The sequence below is a fragment of the Leucoraja erinacea genome, chromosome 12, assembly GCF_028641065.1.
Source record: "Leucoraja erinacea ecotype New England chromosome 12, Leri_hhj_1, whole genome shotgun sequence".
NCBI lineage: Eukaryota > Metazoa > Chordata > Chondrichthyes > Rajiformes > Rajidae > Leucoraja > Leucoraja erinaceus.
In genome coordinates this window covers 13,744,071-13,768,457 of record NC_073388.1, presented here as the reverse complement: position 1 = coordinate 13,768,457, position 24,387 = coordinate 13,744,071, and the positions used below count along the sequence as shown (strand labels likewise).

The following is a 24,387-nucleotide window of genomic DNA, read 5'->3' as shown; positions in this document are numbered from 1 at the left end:
GGCTTTGGGCTTGGCTTTCTTAGTTGAGCGCTTTTCCTGGAGTTATAACACAAACACTTTGTGTTTTAATTGTAATTTCTCTTGGTCATAAGGCAGATTTAGATTTTCCAAACCAATGTTAGACATATCAAAGTTTGTCAGCAAGCCCCTCCTGACCGATGCTTGGAAACAATAAATCATCTTCAAGATGTTGACAGCCCTGTGAGTGATGTTATTGTGGAAAGTGCAGCTGAGATCGGATGTGATCAACGTCAACAGTAAAGCCAGGGAGTTGCAATGGGTCCAAGGAAAGGCGAGGTATTGATATTTGTTTTGTGGCTTCAAGAGTCAATATTTAAATGTCATATGTACTAGCAATAGAACAATGACATTATAACTTGCTGCAGCTTTACAGGCCAATTAACACAAATAAATACAAGTTAATGAGTGAAAGGAACAGAATTAGGCCATTCAGCCCTTCATGTCTACCCTGTCATTCAATCACGGCTGATCTATCTATTCCTCTCAACCCCATTCTGCTTCCTTCTCCCCCATAACCCCTGACTCACTTACTACTCAATGATATGTCAATCTGCACCTTAAAAATACCCAATGACTTGGCCTCCACAGCCGTCTGTGGCAATAAAATTGTACAGATTCACGATTAGAGTATTGTGTTCAATTTTGGGCACCGTGTTATAAGAAAGATGTTGTCAAGCTGGAAAGGGTGCAGAGAAGAATTACGAGGATGTTGCCAGGACTCAAGGGCCTGAGTTATAGGGAGGGGTTGAGCAGGCTGATTCTATTGCTTGGAGTGCAGGATGAGGGATGATCTTATAGAAATGTACAAAATCATGAGAGGAATAGATTGGGTAAAGTCACAGAGTCTCTTGCCCAGAATAGGGGAACCAAGAACCAAAGGACATGGGTTTAAGGTGGTATGGGATGGGGCAGGTTGGGGGTGGGGGGGTTCTTTACACAAAGGGTGGTGGGTGTATGGAACGAGTTGCTAGAGAAGATTGTGGAAGCAGGTTTTTGATTAGTACACGTGTCAGAGTTTATGGGGAGAAGGCGGAAGCATGGGATTAGGAGGGAGAGATAGATCAATCATGATTGAATAATGGAGTAGACTTGACGGGCCAAATGGCCCAATTCTACTCACATCACATGACTTATGTACTATTGCAAAGTTTAAGAAACATCTAGACAGGTACATGGACAGGATAGGTTTAGAAACATAGAAAATATGTGCAGGAGGAGGCCATTCAGCCCTTCAAGCCAGCACCACCCTTCAATATGATTATGGCTGATCATCCAGAGCCAGTACCATGTTCTTGCTTTCTCCCCATATCACTTGATTCCATTAGGCCTAAGAGCTAAATCTAACTCTCTTGAAAACATCCAGTGAATTGGCCCTCACTGCCTTCTGTGACAGAGAATTCCACAGATTCACAACTCTGGCTGGAAAAGTTGTTTTCTCATCTCAGTCTTAAATGGCTTAGTATTCTTAAGGCCCCCCCCCCCCCCCCCCCCCCCCCGATTTTCCACGATGTTGGGGAAGTCCAGAACAAGGGATCACAGTTTAAGGATAAGGGGGAAATCTTTTAGGACCGAGATGAGATAAACATTTTTCACACAGAGACTGGTGAATCTCTGGAATTCTCTGCCACAGAAGGTAGTTGAGGCCAGTTCATTGGCTATATTTAAGAGGGAGTTCGATGTGGCCCTTGTGGCTAGAGGGATCAGGGGGTATGGAGAGAAGGCAGGTACAGGATACTGAGTTGGATGATCAGCCATGATCATATTGAATGGCGGTGCAGGCTCGAAGGGCCGAATGGCCTACTCCTGCACCTATTTTCTATGTTTCTATGCAGGTGAGTAGTGTAAATGGGACATGTTGGTCGGTGTGGGCGAGTTGGGCCGAATGACCTCTCTCCACGCTGTTATACAAAAATATATTAAAACATCCTTTTTATTTAGGTTCTACTTACTCGTACTCAAGGATCAGCGGCTCATCGGGCAGATAACGAGTGCGCAACGCACGTGTAACTGTTGCAGGCAAATTGAAGCGGAGAGACAGGCGTTGGCTAAAGCAGTTTCCCTTTTAAATAGTTTAGAGTGGGAAGAGGCCAGAGAGAGAGAGATGTTCTGGGAATTATACATGCGCGATAGAGAGCATGCGCCGCAATTAGATAGCGAGTAAGAAGTTTGTTTCGAGACTAGTTTAAAGTAAAGAGTCCCTAAAGGGAGCGAGTAGAATAGTTTACAGTGTCGAGTGTCTAAAGAGAGCGAGTGGCAGGCGTAGCGGGGAGACTGGCCGCGGCATCAATGGAGAAAGCGCAGAGAGAATATCTGTTCAAGGTCTTGGTGATTGGGGACCTGGGCGTTGGGAAGACCAGCATCATTAAGCGCTACGTCCACCAGATCTTCTCCCAACACTACAGGGCCACCATTGGGGTGGACTTCGCCCTAAAGGTGCTGAATTGGGAGGAAGACACGGTGGTAAGATTGCAGCTTTGGGATATTGCAGGTACGAGCCAGGCAGCGCTAACGGCGCGGAGTAACCAACTGTGTGTGATTTCATACAATTTTGTAAATTTAAAGTTGGGTAATTCTCCTTGAATTATTAATTCCAATATTATTTTTATTGTTGTAACGAGTGACACTCGTCTCGTCTGGCAAATGTTATGTATTATCGCCCCCAATCTAAACCACATTGTAAAACCTGGGTTGTGACCACAGTCGTTACTTATGAAATGTGTCCCTTCTCTGAGCATTAAGCATAGAGTTAGCGGTGAGCTGGGGCTTCAAGGCTCGGACATCCATGGCTTGTTTCCTCATGATTGTTGACTCCCTCCCTCCCTTTCACCCTCCTCCCCCCCCTCCCCCTCCTCTCTTTCTTGAATACAAGACATACTTGGGCAATTGTCAGCACGGCTAGGTATTAATGTTCGGGTTAAAGTTGTGGCTCGTTCCGGGCTGCCTGTTGCAACTGGGATGTTGTCCGGACTGGGAACCACAAATCTCCAGACATCTCAGACGGTCTACATCACGTGAAGTGCTCTGGTTTCTACTGTCTGGAGGAAGATAGGTAGGCGCAACCGCGCAGCTGTTCCATGGAAACCGTGTGCTGGAGTAATTCAGCGGGTCAGGCACTGCATCTGGAGAAAATAAATACGCGACGTTTTGTGTTTTGGCATTTTAACTCTCCTTCCCATTCCCACACTGGCCTTTCTGTTCTGGGGCTCCTCCACTGTCGGAGTGAGGCCACACTCAAATTGGGGGAACAGCACCTCATATTTTGTTTGGCTGGCTTCCAACCCAGCTGAATGAATATTAGTATTTTTAATTTCAAGTAACCATTGCATTACACCTCTTTCTGTTCCTCCCCCACCCTCGTCATCCTGCTAGATTCACTGTTTGTATTCCTCTGTTCTCGCCTCTTCCATTGCCAATATTGGACCACTGAGGGAGGGCTCCAACTGTTCTTTGGTTATCAGTGCTGGTTCTGATTTGTTCTGTGTGTTTTCGTACTGTTAGTTTCCCTCTCCCCTGACTCGGTCTAAAGAAGGGTCTCGACCCGAAAGGTTGCTATTCCTTTTCTCCAGAGATGTTGCCTGACTTGCTGAGTTACTCCAGCTTTTTTTTTTGTCTATCTTTACAAGGTTAATTCCTAGGATGGCGGGACTGTCATATGCTGAGAGAATTGAGCGGCTGGGCTTGTACACTCTGGAGTTTAGAAGGATGAGAGGGTATCTTATTAAAACATATAAGATTATTAACGGTTTGGACATGCTAAAGGCAGGAATCATGTTCACGATGTTGGGGGAGTCTAGAACCAGGGGCCACAGTTTAAGAATAAGGGGTAAGCCATTTAGAACAGAGATGAGGAAACGCTTTTTCACACAGAGTTGTGAGTTTCTGGAATCTTCTGCCTCGGAGGGCGATGGAAGCCGGTTCTCTGGATACTTTCAAGAGAGCTAGATAGGGCTCTTAAAGATAGAGGAGTCAGGGGATATGGGGAGAAGGCAGGAACGGGGTACTGATTGGGGACGATCAGCCACGATCACATTGAATGGCGGTTCTGGCTTGAAGGGCCGAATGGCCTACTCCTGCACCTATTGTTCATTATCTCCAGTTCCTTCTTGTACACAGCTGTTTGAGCTGGGATTGGTTACAAATGTTTCAGCCTTTCCTTAGCCTTTTTGCTGCTGCCATTCAAGATGTCCTTGGAAAAGCTTCTTGGTGTCATCCACTCGATTGTCTTTCATCATTGCTGCCTAGTTATGGACAGCATGGTGTGTAAAATACAAAGTGCTGGAGTAACTCGGTGGGTCAGGCAGCATCTGTGGCGGGGATGGATGGGTGCCATTTTGAGTTGGGACCCGTCAGATGAGACTGTGTCCTTGGCTCTGTATTGGAAGTTTTATTTTGCTGTTAAACACACACTTGGAATGTATTCTGGAACCGAACTGTAACTGGATTAGTATTGTGATGAAATGGTCTCAAAATACAGCTGTGTAGAAAGTAACTGCAGATGCTGGTTTATACTGAAGATAGACACAAAGTGCTGGAGTAACTCAGTGGGTCAGCAACTTCTCTGTGGTAATGATGGGTGATGTGTCAGTTTTGGACTGAAAAATGGTCCCAACCCAAAAAAACAGCCATCCTTTTTTTTTTCTCCAGAGATGCTGGCTAACCTGTTGAGTTGCTCCAGCACTTTGTCTATCTTTGAAAATACATCCATTCATTTAGATTTGTGTGTATCATGCTGTGATGTTGGTTTAATGCCTGCATCTGATATGATGCCATGAGTATTCTTTAGGAGAGAAAAGCAGAATATTTTGGACATTTGTCAACTTTGGGCAGGAAGTAGTTTTGGAGTCAAAGAGTGATACAGTGTAGAGACTGGCCCTTTAGGCAAACTTGCCTGCAATGGCCAACATGCCACAGCTACACTAGACCCACCTGCCTGTTTTTAGTCCACATCTGGGTAAGAAACTGTGCATCTACCTGATCTATTCTTCTCATAAATTTTATACGCCTCTAAGATCACTCATCCTCCTAGAGTCTGAGCCTATTCAACTTCTCCCTATAGCTCAGACCCTCTAGTCCTGGCAGCATCTTCATAAATCTTCACTATACCCTTTCCAGCTTCGCGCTTTAATGGTTAGTAGATCAGTAAATCGGTTGATCATCTCTTTTTGTGCTGCGTCTGAATTTGTATCCTCTCCAAACCAAAGGCATGAGGTATGGTTGAGCAACTGGAGCCCACCGTGTACTCCATGGCTGATCTATCTCGCCCTCCTAACATCATTCTCCTGCTTTTTCCTCATAACTGTTGACCCCACCCACACTAATCAAGAATCTATCTCTGCTTTAAAATATCCATTAACCAGGCCTCTACCACCCTCTGACTAAATAAATTCCTCATCGTCCTAAAGGAATGTCCTTTAATTCTGAGGCTACGACTAGTCCTAGACTCCGCACTAGTGGAACCATCCTCTGCACATCCATTCTGTCCAAGCCTTTCGCTATTCGGTAAGTTTCAATGAGACCTCCTCTCTCCCCACCCCCACCACAACCACCATCCTTCTAAACTCCAGTGAGTACAGGCCCAGTGCTCATGTGTTATCCTACTCATTCCTGGGATCATTCTTGTAAACCGCTGGACTCTCTCCAGAGCCAGCACATCCTTCCTTTGATATGGCGCTCAAAATTACTCTCAATACTCCAAATGCGGCCTGACCGGTTAATTGTAGCGTCTCAGCATTGCATTCTTGTTTTTGTATTCTTATCCTTTTGAAATAAATGCTAGCATTGCCTTTGCCTTCCTTATGCCCCTGTCCCACTTAGGAAACCTGAACGGAAACCTCTGGAGACTTTGCGACCCACTCAATGTGTCTGTGCAGTTCCCGGAGTTTTTTTGTCAGTCTCCCTACCTGCAATCTCCGGGAACCGCACAAAAACCTTGGGTGGGTGGGGCGCAAAGTCTCCAGAGGTTTCCGTTCAGGTTTCCATGGGACGGGCATTACTAACAATTTGACTTGCAAATTCTATGCCAACTCTCCCAACCTGTCCAAGTCCTTCTGCAGAGTCCCTGCTTTCTCCACACTTCCTGCCCCTCCACCTAGTTTTGTAGTTGTGTGTATACATTGACGCGGGAATGGTTTGAAGGCTTGAATTGTAGAACTGTTTCCAGTCACACAGATAAATCTTGAAAGACGCTGTTTTGTGCAGTTCCTTGCCTAAATAAGCTTCTACATGGGTTTTTTAAATAATATGATTACTGACCCAAATAAGCAGTAGTGTTTGAATTCATGCCAGATGAAGTCCCTTCATCTCAATTGCATGTTTGAATGAGCAGGCGATGCTAAATATTAAAGGGCTGATGTCATCGTGCTGTTGAAACTGAGAAAGCTGGGGAGATGCTGGCATGGACATGATACATTTTAAAATGGATTCTGAAATTCCAAAACCCTAACTCTGTGGAGAGGTTTTTGGCTGCTGTGAATGGGCTACAAGTCCTGTGACTGCTGTTGCCCCAGGTTACAGAATCTCCTCCTACTCATCAGTGTCCACTTATGTAGAAAGGGTGGGGGCAAGGGGGTTCTAAATCCATTTCAAATATCTTCCAATTCTAATGCTCTGTTTAAGGTCTAGATCAGCATTGATGTCCCTTATTTAAAAACATTTTTAATTGGGCATAAGTCCATGCAGACTCTTCCTAGGTGTTGCCTTGCAGTTGTTTGAGTAAAGTATTTGTAGTGAGAGAGGTAACTATTGGAACAGTAGAAGATGCTCCATAGAAAACTAACATGTTAACTATTCCCCTTTAACTGTTGTACATGCACGTTGAGTATCGGTATGACCTGAGGATTGTAGTATGTGGTGGATGGTGTGTGCTCAGAACAGTTGCAACGGTTTTTGGGAGAAGCTTCCAGAACGTCTCGGGAGAGGTTCCCTGCCCGAGTCTGAATTGGATGCACAGCTGAAAGAAATGCTTTGTCCCTCTGTTTCAAACTTAATAAAGCAATTTGTTTGGTTAACTTTATCTGAATGACCTCTATCTTGGAAAGTGCTATCTATAGGGCCTTGCCTAATTGGGAAGATTGGAAAAAAAACTTGAATCTGTGAAGTTTAAGTGGAGTGTCGGTCTTGTTACTTTGATTATGTCCCAGTTTATAGAAACCAATGATAAAATACAGCAGGTGACCCTGGATCAAAGTCCATGCTAGCTCTTTAAATGAGCATCCCAGTTCCTTCCTCAAATCCCCCGTTTCCTTGCATTGTTTCACCCAGTATTTTTATAGTTCTCTGCAGAATATCAGCACTTATGGTAGAACGTTGAGCTATACCTTTGTGGAAAGGAAAATATTGTGTGAAAAGAAGCCATTTTGCAGGAGCCATCTTTCAGTCAGACATTTTAGTTTGAGCTGGAGATCACCAAGCTGTGTTGCCCACAGGCTAAATGTATTGCAAGGCAACACTTGACTTGGCCCATCAAGAGGAAAGTCTTAAAGGTGGCTTAAATTGTTTGTCCATGGTAGAAAAGGCCTTTCCAATGATGGTCCTCGTTTGTGAAATGAGTTGGAGAAGTTTACTCCTACAACCGGCTCGGTGATGTTGAAGTGGTGTCGGAAGCATCTGCAGATGTTGGTTTACACCAAAGGTAGACAAAATGCTGGAGTAACTCAGTGCAACAACCGTCTCCTCTCCACCGCAACCGTCCCGGGGGCAGCGTGAGCTGGTAGTGAGGTTCCGACGGTGCAGGAAGGATCTAACTGAGAGGGTCCACCAAAGGTAGACAAAATGCTGGAGTAACTCAGTGGATCTGACAGCATCTCTGGAGAAAAGGAATCGATGTAACTTCGAGTCAAAACTGTCTCAAGATGGGTCTCTACCCAAAACGTCACCTATTTTTCTCCAGACATTGTACCTGACCCGTTGGGTTACTCCAGCATTTTGTCGATTCTAGGTAATGTTGAACTTTGATCCTCGTGTTTCATTTCTCAAGCAAACCATACATAATAATATTTTGAACAAACGTCAGGAAAGCAATTTGTGCTGATTGATGTCAAATTATGCATTTGGCAGCCTTTACACAAACACAACTACAAAGATGGCAGCAATAATATTGGATTGTTGACCTCTTCTCTGACTGGGGAATGGTCCCTCAGACCCATTGGGCATCCTATACCAAATGTACCTGAAATTGATTTGACCTTGTGCTACATATTTGAGAGTGTAACATACTATTTTCTGAAGAAGGGTCTCAACCCAAAATTCCTTCTCTCCATAGATGCTGCCTCACCCACTGAGTTTCTCCAGCATTTTTGTCCAGCATTTAGATTTTTCCAGTATCTGCAGTTCTTTCTTAAATACTATTTTCTCAAATGACCTTCTGTCCACCATTCTACTGGCATGCTAATAAACATCAGAAGTGAATTTGTTTAACCCACTCTTGTAAAATTCAGTACCACTTGTAGAACTATGGTTTGCACATAATTGCTGGGCGTGACTTGCTGGGACAAAGGACCCAAGAAACGATATCTAGTTTCTAAACCACTGATGGAAGATTGACACTTGCTTGTGCAAGTTTACTTTTTACATATGACTTTCACACAAAGTGCATTAAATGTGAAAATCTAACACTACAGAAATTTGAGTGGTTTTGATGCCCTGAATCATTTCTGTTTCAGTTTGACTTGTCAAAACTGAAACAAAAATTTAACACTTTTCAAAATAATTCTGGGAGTTTTCCTGGTCTAAAAATGTTAAATTTGGTTCCTAAATATGATCTTGTATACACACACACTGGTGTCTGAATATTTCATACTGCTGCAATAAAGTCCTTGTGCTGAGCTTTTTAAATGAGGATGTAGCTAGGAATGTGGTCGGCTTGCTCAAATTACCCTTCAATCCTCTTCATAAACTCTGTTTTTTGTAAGCTCACAACACGAGTTTCCCAGACTCTGTGTTACTCTAGCACTTCTTTTCTAACATTCATTCTGCCCATAGCTCTAGTCTCTTGTCAAGTGGTAATGGTGCTTGAAATTCCACCACAAGATGTTGGCTGCTGAATATTCATTTTTGGAGATGGCCATTGACACCATTGACACTTAAATTGCAAGTAAATTAGCACTCCAGATCAACCCATCTTAAAGTAGCTCAAGCCTAGTACAGTATTTGCAAATGAAACTGAAGATGATATGATTTTTAGCTAATGCCCTGATTTTTTTTCTCTACACCCACAAATTGTATGGATGGAATGTCAATGCAGCAATAAAAGACTATCTTGAAAGCCACCTGCTGAGTTAATGATATTTTGTATTTTCTGATTTAAAAAAAACCCAATTAGACCTGCAACACTTGCAAGCAAATCTTGCAATCTATCTACTTAAGGTTGCAATCTCCCAAGCCTTTGTGGAAAGGATCCTACAGCAAATTGCATCTGTGGCTTATTTCAATCTTTTCTAAAAAGGTTTTGATCACTTGCCAGACCTCCAGTGAAGATGTTGAACCTAAGAAATTGCACTTTCAGCATCAGTTGTAATCTTGACTTAACTTCAAAAACACAGCCACAAAATGCTGGAGTAACTCAGCGGGATAGGCAGCATCTCTGGAGAGAAGGAATGGGCGATGTTTTGGGTCGAAACCCTTCTTCAGATTCAAAAATACAGCAACAAGTCCATGCAGATAATTACTTGGTAACTATAGTGATTAATAGATTTCTGCTAGACAGGATGCAAGGGGGGAAAGAAAAATCGCATTTCAAAATGGGATCCGGTTTATTGTCGGGTTTGCATAAAGAAAAAGGCTTTACTCCTGCAATTCCCTGCCAGCTGTTACACCTGGAATTGATGGTACAGACTTGCAAGCATGGCATCCTGTTGCCAATCTTCCATTTAGACCAACACCAAGCACTTCAAATGTGTCTCAGCGCTGATTGCAATTTAAGTTAATGCGTTATCCTGCAAGGAATTTCAGTTTTTTACAGGTAAGAGGTTGCACAATGATTAATTTCAAACTGTTTCAGGGTACAAAATCTAACCTGTGTGTGACCTTCGTCTACCCTTGGTTTATAATGGCAGTGAGCAGTGATATTTTAGTCCTTGTGTTACTCTCAACAGTGGTTGGGCTGCCAGCATAGCAATGAAAGGTCATTATCATTACTTTTAAAGTTTAGTTTATTGCCATGTGTACTGAGATACAGGGAAAAGTTTGTGTGCTAACCAGTCAGCAGAGAGCCAATACATGATTACATCTGAGCAAGTTAGTGTATCGGTACATAAGGGAATAATATTTAGTGCAAGGTAAAGTCCAATCAAAGACAGTCCATAGGTCACCAATGAGCTAGATAGCACAGCACTGCTCTCTGGTTGTGGTAGGATTAGTCAGTTGCCTGATAATAGCTGGGAAGAAACAGTCCTTGAATCTGGAGATGTGCGTTTTCACATTTCTATTCCGATGGGAGAGGGGAGAAGAGGGAGAGGCCAGGGTGTGATATGTCCTTGATTATGTTGTCCTTGCCGAGGCAGCATGAGGTATAAATGGAGGCAATGGAAGGAAGGTTAGATTGTAGTTTCTACAATTTTCTTCCCTCTTGGGGGAATTGTACCTTTGGGTGGCGGTGACCAGTGAGTGGGTAAACCTGGTGGGTGGGGTGGAGGTGGGGGGCAGCCTTGCCACCTTTCAAGGCCCTGAAGGCCTGTAACTAGCGGAGGTCAAGAAAGCCCTGTCTGCAGACATGTGCTGTTCTCTTCCCTCGAGTTTGCTTCCTGTGGCCATCGTTGGAAGGAAGTGTATATGACGAGGTGGGTATCGGCTATCGGAATACCTGTGCCAAGTTGATGAACCTGAATGGATAAGATTTATTTAACATAAAACATACTTTAGATGGTACTTGCACATTCTATCTGACCACACGTGTTTCCTCTGGGTTCTCCAATTTCCTCCTACATGCGACTTTAGACTGCGGCGTGGAAACGGGCCCTTTGGCCCTCTGAGTCCACACCGACCAGCTATTGCCATGCACTAACACTGTTCTATACACTAGGGACAATTTACAATTTTACCAAAGCCTATTAACCCACAAACCTGTACATCTTTGGGAGTGCGGGAAGAAACTGGACCACCCGGAGAAAACCCACACAGTCGCAGGGAGAATGTACAAATTCCGTGCAGACATCACCTGCTGTCGGGATCGGACCGTGGTCTCTGCTGCTGTAAGGCAGCAACTCTACTGCTGGACCACTGTGCTGGTAGGTTGATTGCCCCTGTGTGTAGGTAAGTGAGAAACATCTAGGATTGATGAGAATGTGGGGGGAAATAGGAAAAAATAATGAAGGATTAGTGTAAATGGTTGTTGGATTTTGATGGGCTGTTTGCGATGTATTCCTGACCAAGCCTGCACATAATTGTCAGGGTTTAACTGTCAGCGGTCTCCAATCTGAAGTGACTCTCTGGGGAAAATTGATTCTGCAGCCAAAGTGAAAGTACAGGCACTTTTTAATACCAATTTAAATGAAATGTCAGGTGGGAAAGGAAGAACGGTTAACAAGGGCATCATTATTTAAATCTTCAAAGCTAATTTCAACTTTAATTTCAGTTTGGAAATGAATGTTGCATTTAACTTTTACAGTTGTGTGGTGTCTAATGATGCAGTAGAATGATCGTGGATCTCACAATTGAGCCTCCGGAACTAGTTTTGTGTAAATATTTCAAACTTGAGATTGCTTTAGTTTTGTGAGAGGACCAAGGTTGCTGCTTGCGATCTAAAACTACACACACACAGAGATAGTCAAATTATGAACTTGCAATTGGGACAATGACTCTTGCAGCTCAAGGACTAAGGGCAAAGCTGTTCTTCAATGCTTCGGAGCGCATTGGGTTTTAGTTTTGGTGTCCGTGATGTGTAAACCTTTTGTAAAATTATATCGGGCTATTTCAACTTCACTATTGGTGGCTTTGTTCTTAATGTTTACTGGATCACATTCCACAGGACACATTATCTTGTGCCTGCCTTAGAAACATAGAAATTAGGTGCAGGAGTAGGCCATTCGGCCCTTCGAGCCTGCACCGCCATTCAATATGATCATGGCTGATCATCCAACTCAGTATCCCGTACCTGCCTTCTCTCCATACCCTTTGATCCCCATTAGCCACAAGAGCCACATCTAACTCCCTCTTAAATATAGCCAATGAACTGGCCTCAACTACCCTCTGTGGCAGAGAGTTCCAGAGATTCACCACTCTCTGTGTGAAAAAAGTTCTTCTCATCTCGGTTTTAAAGGATTTCCCCCTTATCCTTAAGCTGTGACCCCTTGTCCTGGTCTTCCCCAACATCGGGAACAATCATCCTGCATCTAGCCTGTCCAACCCCTTAAGAATTTTGTAAGTTTCTATAAGATCCCCTCTCAATCTTCTAAATTCTAGAGCCTTAAGCCAGCTTTCACAATGGTTCTCTCCAGTGTGTTAGAAATTGAGCTCTAAGAGGAGAACTCCAAACCCAACTTCAAAAACAACAGGAAATGGTGGAAATACTTGAAGTTGGGTTGTATCTGTGGGAAGAGAAAGTTGGAGACTTTGCCAGAACTGCCAAGGAGATAAAGGTTTGTAAAGCTGCATGGAGGGTCACTGATCAGGTAAACCCAAGGGGTGACCATGAGAATAAGTTGTAAACCAAGTTGTCAGGTCAATGAGTGAATGGCAACTGAGGGTGTAAACATGAAGTGGGAAATACAGAGTGGGAGGTCAGGATGAACATGTTCTCCATGCCTAGTGAGGAGGGGAAAACCAGCTGAATCAATGTCGTAAATGGGTAACTGCTGCAGACAAAGTTATAGAATTCCATAGAAGTCCAGTAGGTTGCAATTTGCCCAGGCAGAAGATTCGGTGCTATTCCCCTAGTTTGAGCATTGTTGACACAGCACAGGAAGTCGGACCAATGGGTCAGAGTAGGAATGGGATGAGACATTAAAGTACTGGGCAGCAAGTTGCTTGGTCAGCCCTGTGACCTGAGCGGGGGTGTTCACAAGCAATTTTCCAATCTGCACTGGGTTTCTTCAATGTAGAAGAGACTGCATTGTGAATACGAAATGCCTTGCACTAGATTGGAACAAGTGAACCGAGGCTTTGCCTAGAAAGAGTCGCTCCCCGCTGGATGGTGGGAGGGAAGAGGCGAAGAGGTACTCATACTTTACTTTATTAGCCAAGTATGTTTTGCAACATACGAGGAATTTGGTTTGCCATACAGTCATACTAATAAAGCAACAGAACACCAAAATATATTTTAACATAAACATCCACCATAGTGACTCCTCCACATTCCTCACTGTGATGGAAGGCGAAAAAAAGTTTGATCTCTTCCCTCCTTTGTTCTCCTTCGGTCGGGGGCTTCGAGCCTTCTGTTGACTGGACGATCTTGACTACCGTAGCCGGTGGCAGGCCCTCTGTGTCGGGGAGATCAAGCTCCTGCATCGGGGGCTCCCCGCGCTGGGCAATCGACCCAGAGTCGGGGCTAGTTGAAATCTTCAGCCACCTTGGAGCTCCCGACTCGGTCTCTCTGGAGATTGCAATCTCCCCGATGTTGAAGGCATCAGTTGGAGCATCGATCCCAGGCAAGGAATCTGCTCCAATGGCAAGTCCACGCCCCGCGGTGGGGCTCGGCCAGTCCCGAGCAAGTTTTCCAGCTCCATGATGTTAGGCGACAGAGCGACTGGAGATACGACCTGGAAAACAATTGCATCTCCGGCAACGTAAGAGATTGAAGCAAAGTTTCCCCTGGCCCTCTCCCCCTCCCCTTGCATAAAACAAACTAGAGAAACATTAACACAAAATTTTAAACCACACTAAAAATAACAAAAGAGATAAAAGGACAGACAGACTGTAGACAATGCTGCCATCACAGCGCCACCTGGTGGATTTACTGGGTAGATGAGTGTTCCATCGGCTATAGTTGCAAGGGAAAGTGCTGTAAGGAGGAGGGTTATTGATAGGAATGGAATACTAGACCAGGAAGTCCTGGATGGCAGTCACTGCTGTCCCTGCAAAATGCTGAAGAGGAGGAGGGGAAGGTGTGGCTAGAGTTGACATCTCTTTGAAGATGGTGGCAATTGCAGATGGTCATCCATTCAATATGGAGGCTGGTGGGGTAGAAGCAGAGAACCAGAGGAGCTTGATCCTTGTTCTGTCTTTGAGATGAGGGGGTGAGAGAAGGAACGTGGGAAGGAGATGAGATGTAGAAGGGGATTTGTTGGCACTGATAGAGGGAGAACAACTGCTCACAGCAATTCGGAGGAACCAATGTGCAGCCCCATTGGAGCAAATAAGTTGATGAGGAAACCGGGAAAATAGTACCATTATTACAGGAGGTCGGGTGCAATTGAAAAGTAGTCAATGGTCGCTGTTCTTGTGGATAATGGATGTTAGCAGCTAATCCTCGTGAGATGGAGATGGATCCAGGAAGGGAAGAGGGCCGGGTGGAAATTGGCATTGGTAGTGATGTTCTGCATGAATGCAGCCTTCAATGTACCAGAACAAGTTTGAGCCGGGGTAAGACTGAAATAGATTGCTGTACCTAGCCCAGACTGACCTCTGTTGCTCCCCTCTGCTTCCCCCCCCCCAGTGTCATCATCTCTAATACCTTGAATGTCAGATACCACTTGAACAATTTACAATGGATTTGATGAATCTCTTGTTCTGGGTATGGATTCGGGCGCATACTTTGGATTGGACCATCCTCTCCAATAATTGCAACCTTCTTTCAAGTGGCTACACTGTAGCCTTGTGACAGTAACAAGTAGAATGGATACGGGAGAGCCAGTGGGTGTGGTGTATCTGGACTTTCAAACAGCCTTTGACAAGGTCCCACACAAGATCAGTGTGCAAAATTAGAGTGTAGGGTATTGGCATGGATAGAGAACTGGTTGGCAGACAGGAAGCAAAGAGTAGGAATTAACAGGTCCTCTTCAGAATGGCAGACAGTGACTAGAGGGGTGCCGCAAGGCTCGGTGCTGGGACCCCAGTTATTTACAATATGTATATATATTAACGATTTAGACGAGGGAATTAAATGTGACATCTCCAAGTTTGCGGAATGCACAATGCTGAGTGGCAATGTGAGCTGCGATGAGGGTGCTATGAGGCTGGAGGGTGACTTGGATAGGTTGGGTGAGTGGGCAGATGCATAAAAGATGCAATATAATGTGGATAAATGTCAGGCAAGAACAGGAAGGCAGGTTTATTATCTGAATGGTGTCGTATTAGGAAAAGGGGACGTGCAACGAGACCTGGGTGTGCTTGTACATCCGTCACTGAAAGTAAGCATGAAGGTACAGCAGGCAGTGAAGAAAACTAATGGCGTGTTGGCCTTCATTGTGAGAGGTTTTGACTTTGGGAGCAAGGAGGCCCTACTGCAGTTGTACAGGGCCCTGGTGAGACTGCACCTGGAGTATTGTGTGCAATTTTGGTCTGCTACTGTGAGGAAGGACATTATTGCTATTGAGGGAGTGCAGCGTAGGTTCACCAGGTTAATACCCGGGATGGTGGGGCTGACATATGATAGAAAAATGGGTTGACTGAGTTTGTATTCACTGGAAATTTGAAGGGTGAGAGGGGATATTATAGAATTATATAAATTTCTTGAAGGATTGGATAGGCTAGATGCAGAAAAAATGTTCCCAATGTTGGGGGAGTCCCGAACTAGGGGTCACAGTTCGAGAATAAGGGGTAGGCCATTTAGGACATTTTTTCACCCCGAGAGTTGTGAATCTGTGGAATTCTCTGCCACAAGGCAGTGGAGGACAATTCACTGGATGTTTTCAAGTTAGATTTAGCTCTTGGGGCTAAAAGAATCAAGGGATATGGGGGGGAAAAGCAGGAATGGGGTACTGATTTTAGATCGGCCATGATCATATTGAATGGTGATGCTGGCTCGATGGGCTGAATGACCTACTCCTGCTTTTTCTATGTTTCTATGGCTCATGGGATTGTAAGGCACAAGACATTCATTGCTTCGGGAGCAAAATCTTTAGCCCTCTGATACACATATGACTTTGTTTGACAAACAAAGAAGCATCCTATTGCACCATGCACATGATTCTTTGGGAAGAATTCTGGTCGACTTGATACATAGATCATTAGATTCCTATCGCTGCTCGGTGTGAATCCCGTGCTGTTCATACCAACTTTTTTCATCTTGCATCTACTTGAAAGATTTTTAATCGAATAGCCATGCAAAAACTGTCTTAATGTTGATCTTGTACCTCCTGCTTCTAATTCGGGCTTGGATTCACAAGTCAAAGATGAGTGCAGGTAGATGGGTCTAGAGTAGAATAAGTGTTCGGCATGGACTAGAAGGTCCGAGATGGCCTGTTTCCATGCTGTAATTGTTATATGGTTATATGATTAGGCTACCGGTGTTCCCTCTGCAATTGGGCTGGTGCCAGGTTGTGCGAGATGTAATCAGATGGATGGAGGGAGTATTGACTTTATAATGAGCAATTAACTCTACTTGTAGAAACCAAGAACTGCAGAGACTGGTTAATACACAAAGGACATAAAAGGCTGAAGTAACGAAGAAAGTCAGGCAGCATCAAGATGCAACACTGTTTCAGACTGCCTGAAGAAGGGACACAAAAATGCTGGAGAAACTCGGCGGGTGCAGCAGCATCTATGGAGTGAAGGAAATGGGTAACGTTTCGGGCTGAAACCCTTCTTCGGACTGAAGATGCCTGAAAAAGGGTCTTGACCTGAAATGTCACCATTCAGTCAATAACCAAGTTTCTTTATTTGCCAAATGTATTTGAGCAAATGCAAGGAAGTCACCAAGGGCTGCACGATGATTAAAACAATTGGAATGGGTACAGTGATTATTGTAGCTGTCACATAATCAGACCTGGTCTGAAGAAGGGTCTCGACCCGAAATGTCACCCATTCCTTCTCTCCTGAGATGTTGCCAGTCCCACTGAGTTACTCTTGTCTATCTTCAAATATTGTGTATGGGTTTGGTCTCCCTACCTATTCTCTGTAAATGTTCACCAATGATTCCTGTGATTTGAGTTTGGCTTGAGGAAGGATTTGCCAAAGTGACTAAAACTCAACAGGCAATGTTGCAAGGTTACACAAAAAAGCTGGAGAAACTCAGCGGGTGCAGCAGCATCTATGGAGCGAAGGAAATAGGCAACGTTTCGGGCCGAAACCCTTCTTCAGACTGATCGGGGGCAGGGGTGGGTGGGGACAAGAAAGGGAAAAGGAGGAGTAGCCAGAAGGCTGGGGGATGGGAGGAGACAGCAGGGGGGCTGAGGAAGGGGAGGAGACAGCAAGGACTAACAAAATTGGGAGAATTCGATGTTCATGCCCCCGGGGTGCAGACTCCCCAAACGGAATATGAGGTGCTGTTCCTCCAATTTCCGGTGCTGCTCGCTGTGGCCATGGAGGAGACCCAGGACAGAGAGGTCGGAGGCGGAGTGGGAGGGGGAGTTGAAGTGCTGAGCCACCGGGAGGTCAGCTTGGTTATTGCGGACCGAGCGGAGGTGTTCGGCGAAACGATCGCCCAACCTCCGCTTGGTCTCACCGATATAGATCTGCTGACATCTAGAGCAGCGGACGCAATAGACGAGGTTGGAAGAGATGCAGGTAAACCTCTGTCGCACCTGGAACGATTGCTTGGGTCCTTGAACGGAGTCGAGGGGGGGAGGTAAAGGGACAAGTGTTGCATCTCTTGCGGTTGCAAGGGAAAGTGCCCGGGGGGGGGGTGGACCGAGAGGGAAGGGAAGAATTGACAAGGGAGTTATGGAGGGAGCGGTCTTTGCGGAAGGCAGATATGGGGGGAGATGGGAAGATGTGGCGAGTAGTGGGGTCACGTTGGAGGTGGCGAAACTGACGGAGGATTACTTTTTGTATGTGACGGCTGGTGGGGTGAAAGGTGAGGACTAGGGGGACTCGGCCCTTGTTGTGAGTGCGGGGATGGGGAGAGAGAGCAGTGTTGCGGGGTATGGAAGAGACCCTGGTGCGAGCCTCATTTATGGTGGAGGAGGGGAACCCCCGTTCCCTGAATAGTGAGGACATTTCAGATGTCCTGGTGTGGAACGCCTCATCCGTGGAGCAGATGCGGCGTAGACGGAGGAATTGGGAGTAGGGGATGGAGTCCTTACAGGAAGCAGGGTGGGAAGAAGTGTAGTCCAGATAGCCATGGGAGTCAGTGGGTTTATAGTGTATGTCGGTTAGAAGTCTATCACCTGCAATGGAGATAGTGAGGTCAAGGAATGGTAGGGAAGTGTCGGAAATGGTCCAGGTGTATTTGAGTGCCGGATGGAAGTTAGTGGTGAAGTGGATGAAGTCAGTCAGTTGTGTGCGGGTGCAGGAGGTGGCACCAAAGCAGTCATCGATGTAGCGGAGGTAGAGGTCGGGGATGGGGCCCTGGTATGTATTGAACAAGGATTGCTCGACGTAACCTACAAATAGGCAGGCATAGCTGGGGCCCATGCGTGTGCCCATAGCTACGCCTTGTATTTGGAGGAAGTGGGAGGAGTCGAACGTGAAGTTATTGAGGGTAAGGACCAGCTCCGCTAGGCGGAGGAGAGTGTCAGTGACTGGGTATGGGTTGCTTCTCTGGTCGAGGAAGAACCGGAGGGCTGTGAGACCATCGTGGTGGGGGATGGAGGTGTATAGTGATTGGACGTCCATGGTGAAGATGAGGGGGTGAGGGCCTAGAGGATTGAATGCGCGGAGACGACGGAGAGTGTCTGAGGTGTCTTGAACATAGGTAGGGAGGGATTTAACCAAGGGTGATAGGATGGAGTCAAGGTATTTGGAAATGAGTTCGGTGGGGCACGAACAGGCGGAGACAATGGGTCTTCCGGGACAGTCAGGTTTGTGGATTTTAGGGAGAAGGTAAAATCGGGCTGTGCGGGCTGGGGAACGATGAGGTTGGAGGCTCGGTCGGGTAGGGCATTGGAGTGGATGAAGTTGGTGATGGTGCTGGAGATGGTGGCCTGGTGCTCGTCAGTGGGGTCATGGTCCAGGGGTAAGTAGGAGGAGGTGTCCGATAGTTGGCGCGTGGCCTCAGCTTTGTAGAGATCGGCAATGTTGCAAGCTCTGCAGATGGGATATTTTCCAATGCAGTGGTATTTTACTCGGGACAGATGGAAATGCATTTCTTCAACTAGAATTGTGAATCTTTAGAGTAAGATTAGTTATTCAAGTTATTTAATAATGGAATGGTGGAATAAAAGATTAGTGCAAGAATGTAGCCAAGGTACAAAAATAATCGGTGATCTTTTTCCAATTTGGGAACAATTGGAATAGCTAACTCCATCTTGAACAGGTGTTTTCTCCTTGCCTTGCCAAGAAGATGGGTTTTACTTGCTATTATGTTCTGTATATATCTAGAATTAACAACTCAAGATTATGAGATCTCAATTTATTTTCTATACAACTCCAAATCTAGCTCTTCAAGCCAAAGTGTTCAGTTTGACTAATGTAGTGATCTCCAGCCAACAACCTAGACAACTATCCCAGTGTTCTAAGAGTGCTGAAGATAGACACACAATGCTACAGTTACTCAGCGGGACAGGCAGCATCTCTGGAGAGAAGGAATGGTTGACGTTTTGGCTCGAGACACTTCAGTCTCTAGGAGTGCCTCTAGCACGGTGTGTAACAATCCAATAATATGGTAGATCTGCCATTAAGGCTGCCTTTGGATAAAATTCCAAATAGCCATTCCAATTCTACACATTTATAAAAGCCAAGACCATTATAGTCTGTAAATTGCTACATCGTACATTTTAAATGACTTAAATTCAGAAAAGAGCACTGTTTAAAATAGCTGCAAAGAAATGTTCAACAAGATGTATAAACTCTTATTACAATGGAATACACTCGCGTTACATCAAATGGTAGCAAGCTGGAGGTTTAATCGCCTGGAACTGTAAAAATAGCATCAGTTTAGTTGCATACCACCAAGATCCCACATGGAATGTGTCTCGAACTATTGGCCTGCTGTTTGCCAAATCTGTTTTAATGTTGAATTCTTTATATTAAAAAAAAAAAAACTTTCTAAGCCTGTGCTCGATTAAAGTTTTAAATGGCAGCAAGTAACCCAGGTAAGCAAACACTGAATTTGCTTGTGAATTCTTCATTTATTTTTAGTCTTTTTTTTGATCTCCAGAAACAAAACTGTGACTGGTTGGACAGTCAGTCAAGCTTGTTGTGGCATATAGCCAGCTGTTTGTTTTGGGACAGAATTTGTATTGAGTAACTCCCTCCCAAACAAAATCTGTGCATACTTAAACCACACTCCATCTTGTTGCCCTGACACAGACATGTTGCTTTGAGGTGGGTGTGTGGGACAGCATTTCTACCCATCGTATCTCAATGTTGTGATGTTTTCTAATGCTCTACACATGGAAACTGTTGAAGTATGTCAGGTGACTGCATAAAGCTCAGGAATATCTGTGATAATTTATTCTTTTAAAGGTATTCTATTGTTTCTTCTCCCACACCATGCTGAAATGCTGCTGACCTGGACTGGTTTACTGGGACATTCACTGTACCTCTGTTAACTTGCTACATGTTGCTTCAGAGCAAACTAGTAAAAGAGTCCATGCATTTTATTTTTCCAAAAGTCCTGTTTCGTTTGACAGTGGTTTATTTTTGGTTTATTGTCACATAGACTGAGGTACAGTGAAAAGCTTTTGTGTGCAATGATTTAATGGTGGATGAGACTCGAGCTGAATGGCCTCTCACTAGTGACATTATAATCAAGTAATCCAGTGTACATATACAGTAATTGATAAAGGGAATATCGTGAATAACATTTAGTGTGAGGTAAAGTCCGAACAAAGATAGCCTTAGTCTGCAACAAGGTAGATAGTACTCCAGAACGACTGTAGTTGTTGGTAGGATGGTTCCGTTGCCTGATAACAACTGCGGAAAAAATTGTCCCTAAAGATCTAATATATCTGAAAAGATGGCAATTTATTTATGTTTAAGAAGGAACTGCAGATGCTGGAAAATCGAAAGTAGACAAAAATGCTGGAGAAACTCAGCGGGAGAGGCAGATTCTATGGAGCAAAGGAAATGGGCAACATTTCAGGTCTGCCTCACCCGCTGAGTTTATCAATTTATTTAACTTGCTTGCCACATTATTGCAAACTGTCTCTAGCAGTTTTTAAGGTGCTTTGAGATTTGTCCAGACTAAAAACTGTATTGTTATAAATCAAGTATTTTAAGTATTAATCAAAGGCCTTGTTTGAGGCAGCCATTTAGCTTTGTCTTCAGTAATTCTACGATTACTTTCTAGCAGCATGCCTTGTGTTCTGTCGAGTAGAATTAGTTAATCTTGTTTAGATCTTAGTCCCATGATCTGGGATCCCATGATGACACTGACTGTTTCATTGGGGAGCAGCTGTATTGCTTCAAATCAGTAACTTAAAAGGGCCACCACCACCAGTAATGCATGCAGTTTTATCCTGATGGTTATATAAGTTTTAGAAAACCTTAATAGTAGCTTATAAAGAACAACATTCTGCTTTTCTTAAACTTTTAACTAGCTTGACTGCAATACATGTTTTTTGTTTCATTTACTATGCATCCCCACCACAAACTTATCTTTAATCTTCATTCAAATGTGTGCAGCAAATGTCTGCAAACTGTAACCATAAAATCGGCTCAATACTGAATCCCTTGCTCTGATTTGGCGTGTACTTTGCTTGACCATAATGTCTCGATGCAATGAGACAGAAATATATTCCAAGTTTATATTTAGGAAGGTTTTTTTTGCATTCTGAACCTCGCTGCAAATTGAATGTTTTGCACTGTCTAAAACCTCTCCAGCAAAGCTGTAGGCTCTCAACTTGACACAGAAAACACATCTTCTCATGTCTGAAGGTACCTTAAAATCCGTCTCCTGAGTTATATCAGTAAACCAGTTCTGGTGTGATAAATCTGCGTGGGTGCCATGTCGCTGAAAGTCGTATTGACTCCAGACAATGTGGACAACAGCAGCAGAAAACTGATGTAGATTACTGCATGTTTGTCACGTGATGGTGGTTTGAGAAAACAAAATAATTATATTGAAGTCTGATCTTCTGACCTTAATACTCTAGTATTTTTACTACCTGTACTACAGTTGAATTCCCTTGAGAAAGGGTAATTGGAGCCAAGTCTAATCCTGTATTGGTAACATGGATTTCTAGCAAGGTTTGTGACTAGAAAACCTGGAATATTTCCATTTATCCTTTGCCATTGGTTTATTTTTCTCCATCTGGAACAAAGTACATGTACGTCTCCTGAGGTGGGTGAAAATGCTGTCAGTTGACCAGAGTTTACTTGGACTTTGGCCATTGTTATAATCTTCTCGTGTGAATGCTATTGCTCAGACCAACTGCCTGTGGTGTTCATTGCTGAAATCCTGCCCTCCAGAATTATAGGTTTAAGCTCTCCTTGATGCATCAAACACTTGGCCTATTTGATCTTGTGCAATTTATTATCCTTAATTGACTTTGGCTTTTCTAAATTGAAATGATGACATTTAAAAGACACTTGAGTAGTGCACACTGATGGGGCAAGGTTTGTAGGGAAAGGGCCAGATGGAACTTGTTTGGCTATGAAATTGATTCCTGGGGACAATTTGTGCCGCAGCACTTGTTCCTGCGCTGTATGCCTACTGGGGTGTCAAAGTGGTAGTTGCTGCCTTTTAGGATCAGAGACCCAGGCTCAATCCTGCTGTCTACTGTGTTTGTATGTTCTCCCTATGACTCTGGGTTTTTCCCATGTGTTTGGGTTTCCTCCTACACTCAAGACATACAGGTTGTAGGTCAACTAGCTTCTGTAAAATGTAACATTGTTTTAGTGTTAGAATAGTTGTAGTGTATGGGTGATCACTGGTCAGCATGGGCTCAATGGGCTGAAGGGCCTGTTTCCACACTATCTCTAAAGGCTGATTCTATAGATACATAGAAAATAGGTGCAGGAGTAGGTCATTCGGCCCTTCGAGCCTGCACCGCCATTCCATATGATCATGGCTGATCATCCAACTCGGTATCCTGTACCTTTCTTCTCTCCATACCCCCTGACCCCTTTAGCCACAAGGGCCACATCTAACTCCCTCTTAAATATAGCCAATGAACTGGCCTCAACTACCTTCTGTGGCGGGGAATTTCAGAGATTCGCCGCTCTCTGTGTGAAAAATGTTTTTCTCATCTCGGTCCTAAAAGATTTCCCCTTTATCCTTAAACTGTGACCCCTTGTTCTGGACTTCCCCAACATCGGGAACAATCTTCCTGCATCTAGCCAGTCCAACCCCTTAAGCATTTTGTAAGTTTCTATAAGAAACTTCTATAACGTGAAAGTGATCTACATACTCATTAAATTTATAATTTATCACCAACAGGCAGTGTAGAGTCATAAATCCCAAAGGGTTCTTTACTAATTCATTTGTAAAGTGATTGTGGTGTTTAGATCATAAGGTTATGTGATGGGAGCAGAATTGGGCCATTTGGCACATTAAGTCTACGCTCCCTCCTAGCCCCATTCTCCTGCCTTCTCCCCATAACCTCTAACAAATTGGTTAAATCTTAGCTGGGTGGTTAGTGTTTTTTCTGTTTGGGTGAAAAGGAAAAAAAATGCGATTCTTTAAAACTTGCCTTTCTAGGGCAGGAGAGATTTGGCAACATGACCAGAGTTTACTACCGGGAGGCAGTCGGAGCATTTATTGTCTTTGATGTATCCAGAGCGTCAACGTTTGAAGCCGTCTCGAAATGGAAGAATGATCTTGACTCTAAAGTGAGGCTGCAGAATGGCAGGCCCGTGCCTGCAGTTTTGCTGGCAAACAAATGTGACCAGGCAAAGGAGGGCCTGACCAACACTCTGCCCAAACTGGATCAGTTCTGCAAAGACAATGGCTTCATCGCCTGGTTTGAGACATCAGCAAAGGTAAGCAGATTTTGTATTTTGGGAGGCGTACCTCGAGTCTGAAGAAGGGTCTCGACCCCAAAATGTCACCCATTCCTTCTTTCCAGAGATGCTGCCTGTCCTACTGACTTAGAAACATAGAAACATAGAAATTAGGCGCAGGAGTAGTCCATTCGGCCCTTCGAGCCCGCACCACCATTCAATATGATCATGGCTGATCATCCAACTCAGTATCCCGTACCTGCCTTCTCTCCATACCCTCTGATCCCCTTAGCCACAAGGACCACATCTAACTCCCTCTTAAATATAGCCAATGAACTGGCCTCGACTACCCTCTGCGGCAGAGAGTTCCAGAGATTCACCGCTCTCTGTGTGAAAAAAGTTCTTCTCATCTTGGTTTTAAAGGATTTCCCCCCTTATCCTTAAGCTGTGACCCCTTGTCCTGGACTTCCCCAACATCGGGAGCAATCTTCCTGCATCTAGCATCTA

General features: G+C 44.4%; 1 protein-coding gene across 1 annotated transcript in view; it reads left to right on the top strand.

The window, feature by feature from the left end:
- Positions 1-1,609: 1,609 nt before the first annotated feature.
- Positions 1,610-24,387, top strand: part of LOC129702082 (ras-related protein Rab-38-like) — a 28,236-nt gene continuing 5,458 nt past the window's right edge. The window contains exons 1-2 of the mRNA XM_055643625.1: positions 1,610-2,509; positions 23,639-23,919. Of these exons, the coding sequence (XP_055499600.1) occupies positions 2,308-2,509; positions 23,639-23,919 (483 nt within the window). The 5' untranslated portion in view covers positions 1,610-2,307. The remainder of the gene's footprint in view (positions 2,510-23,638; positions 23,920-24,387) is intronic.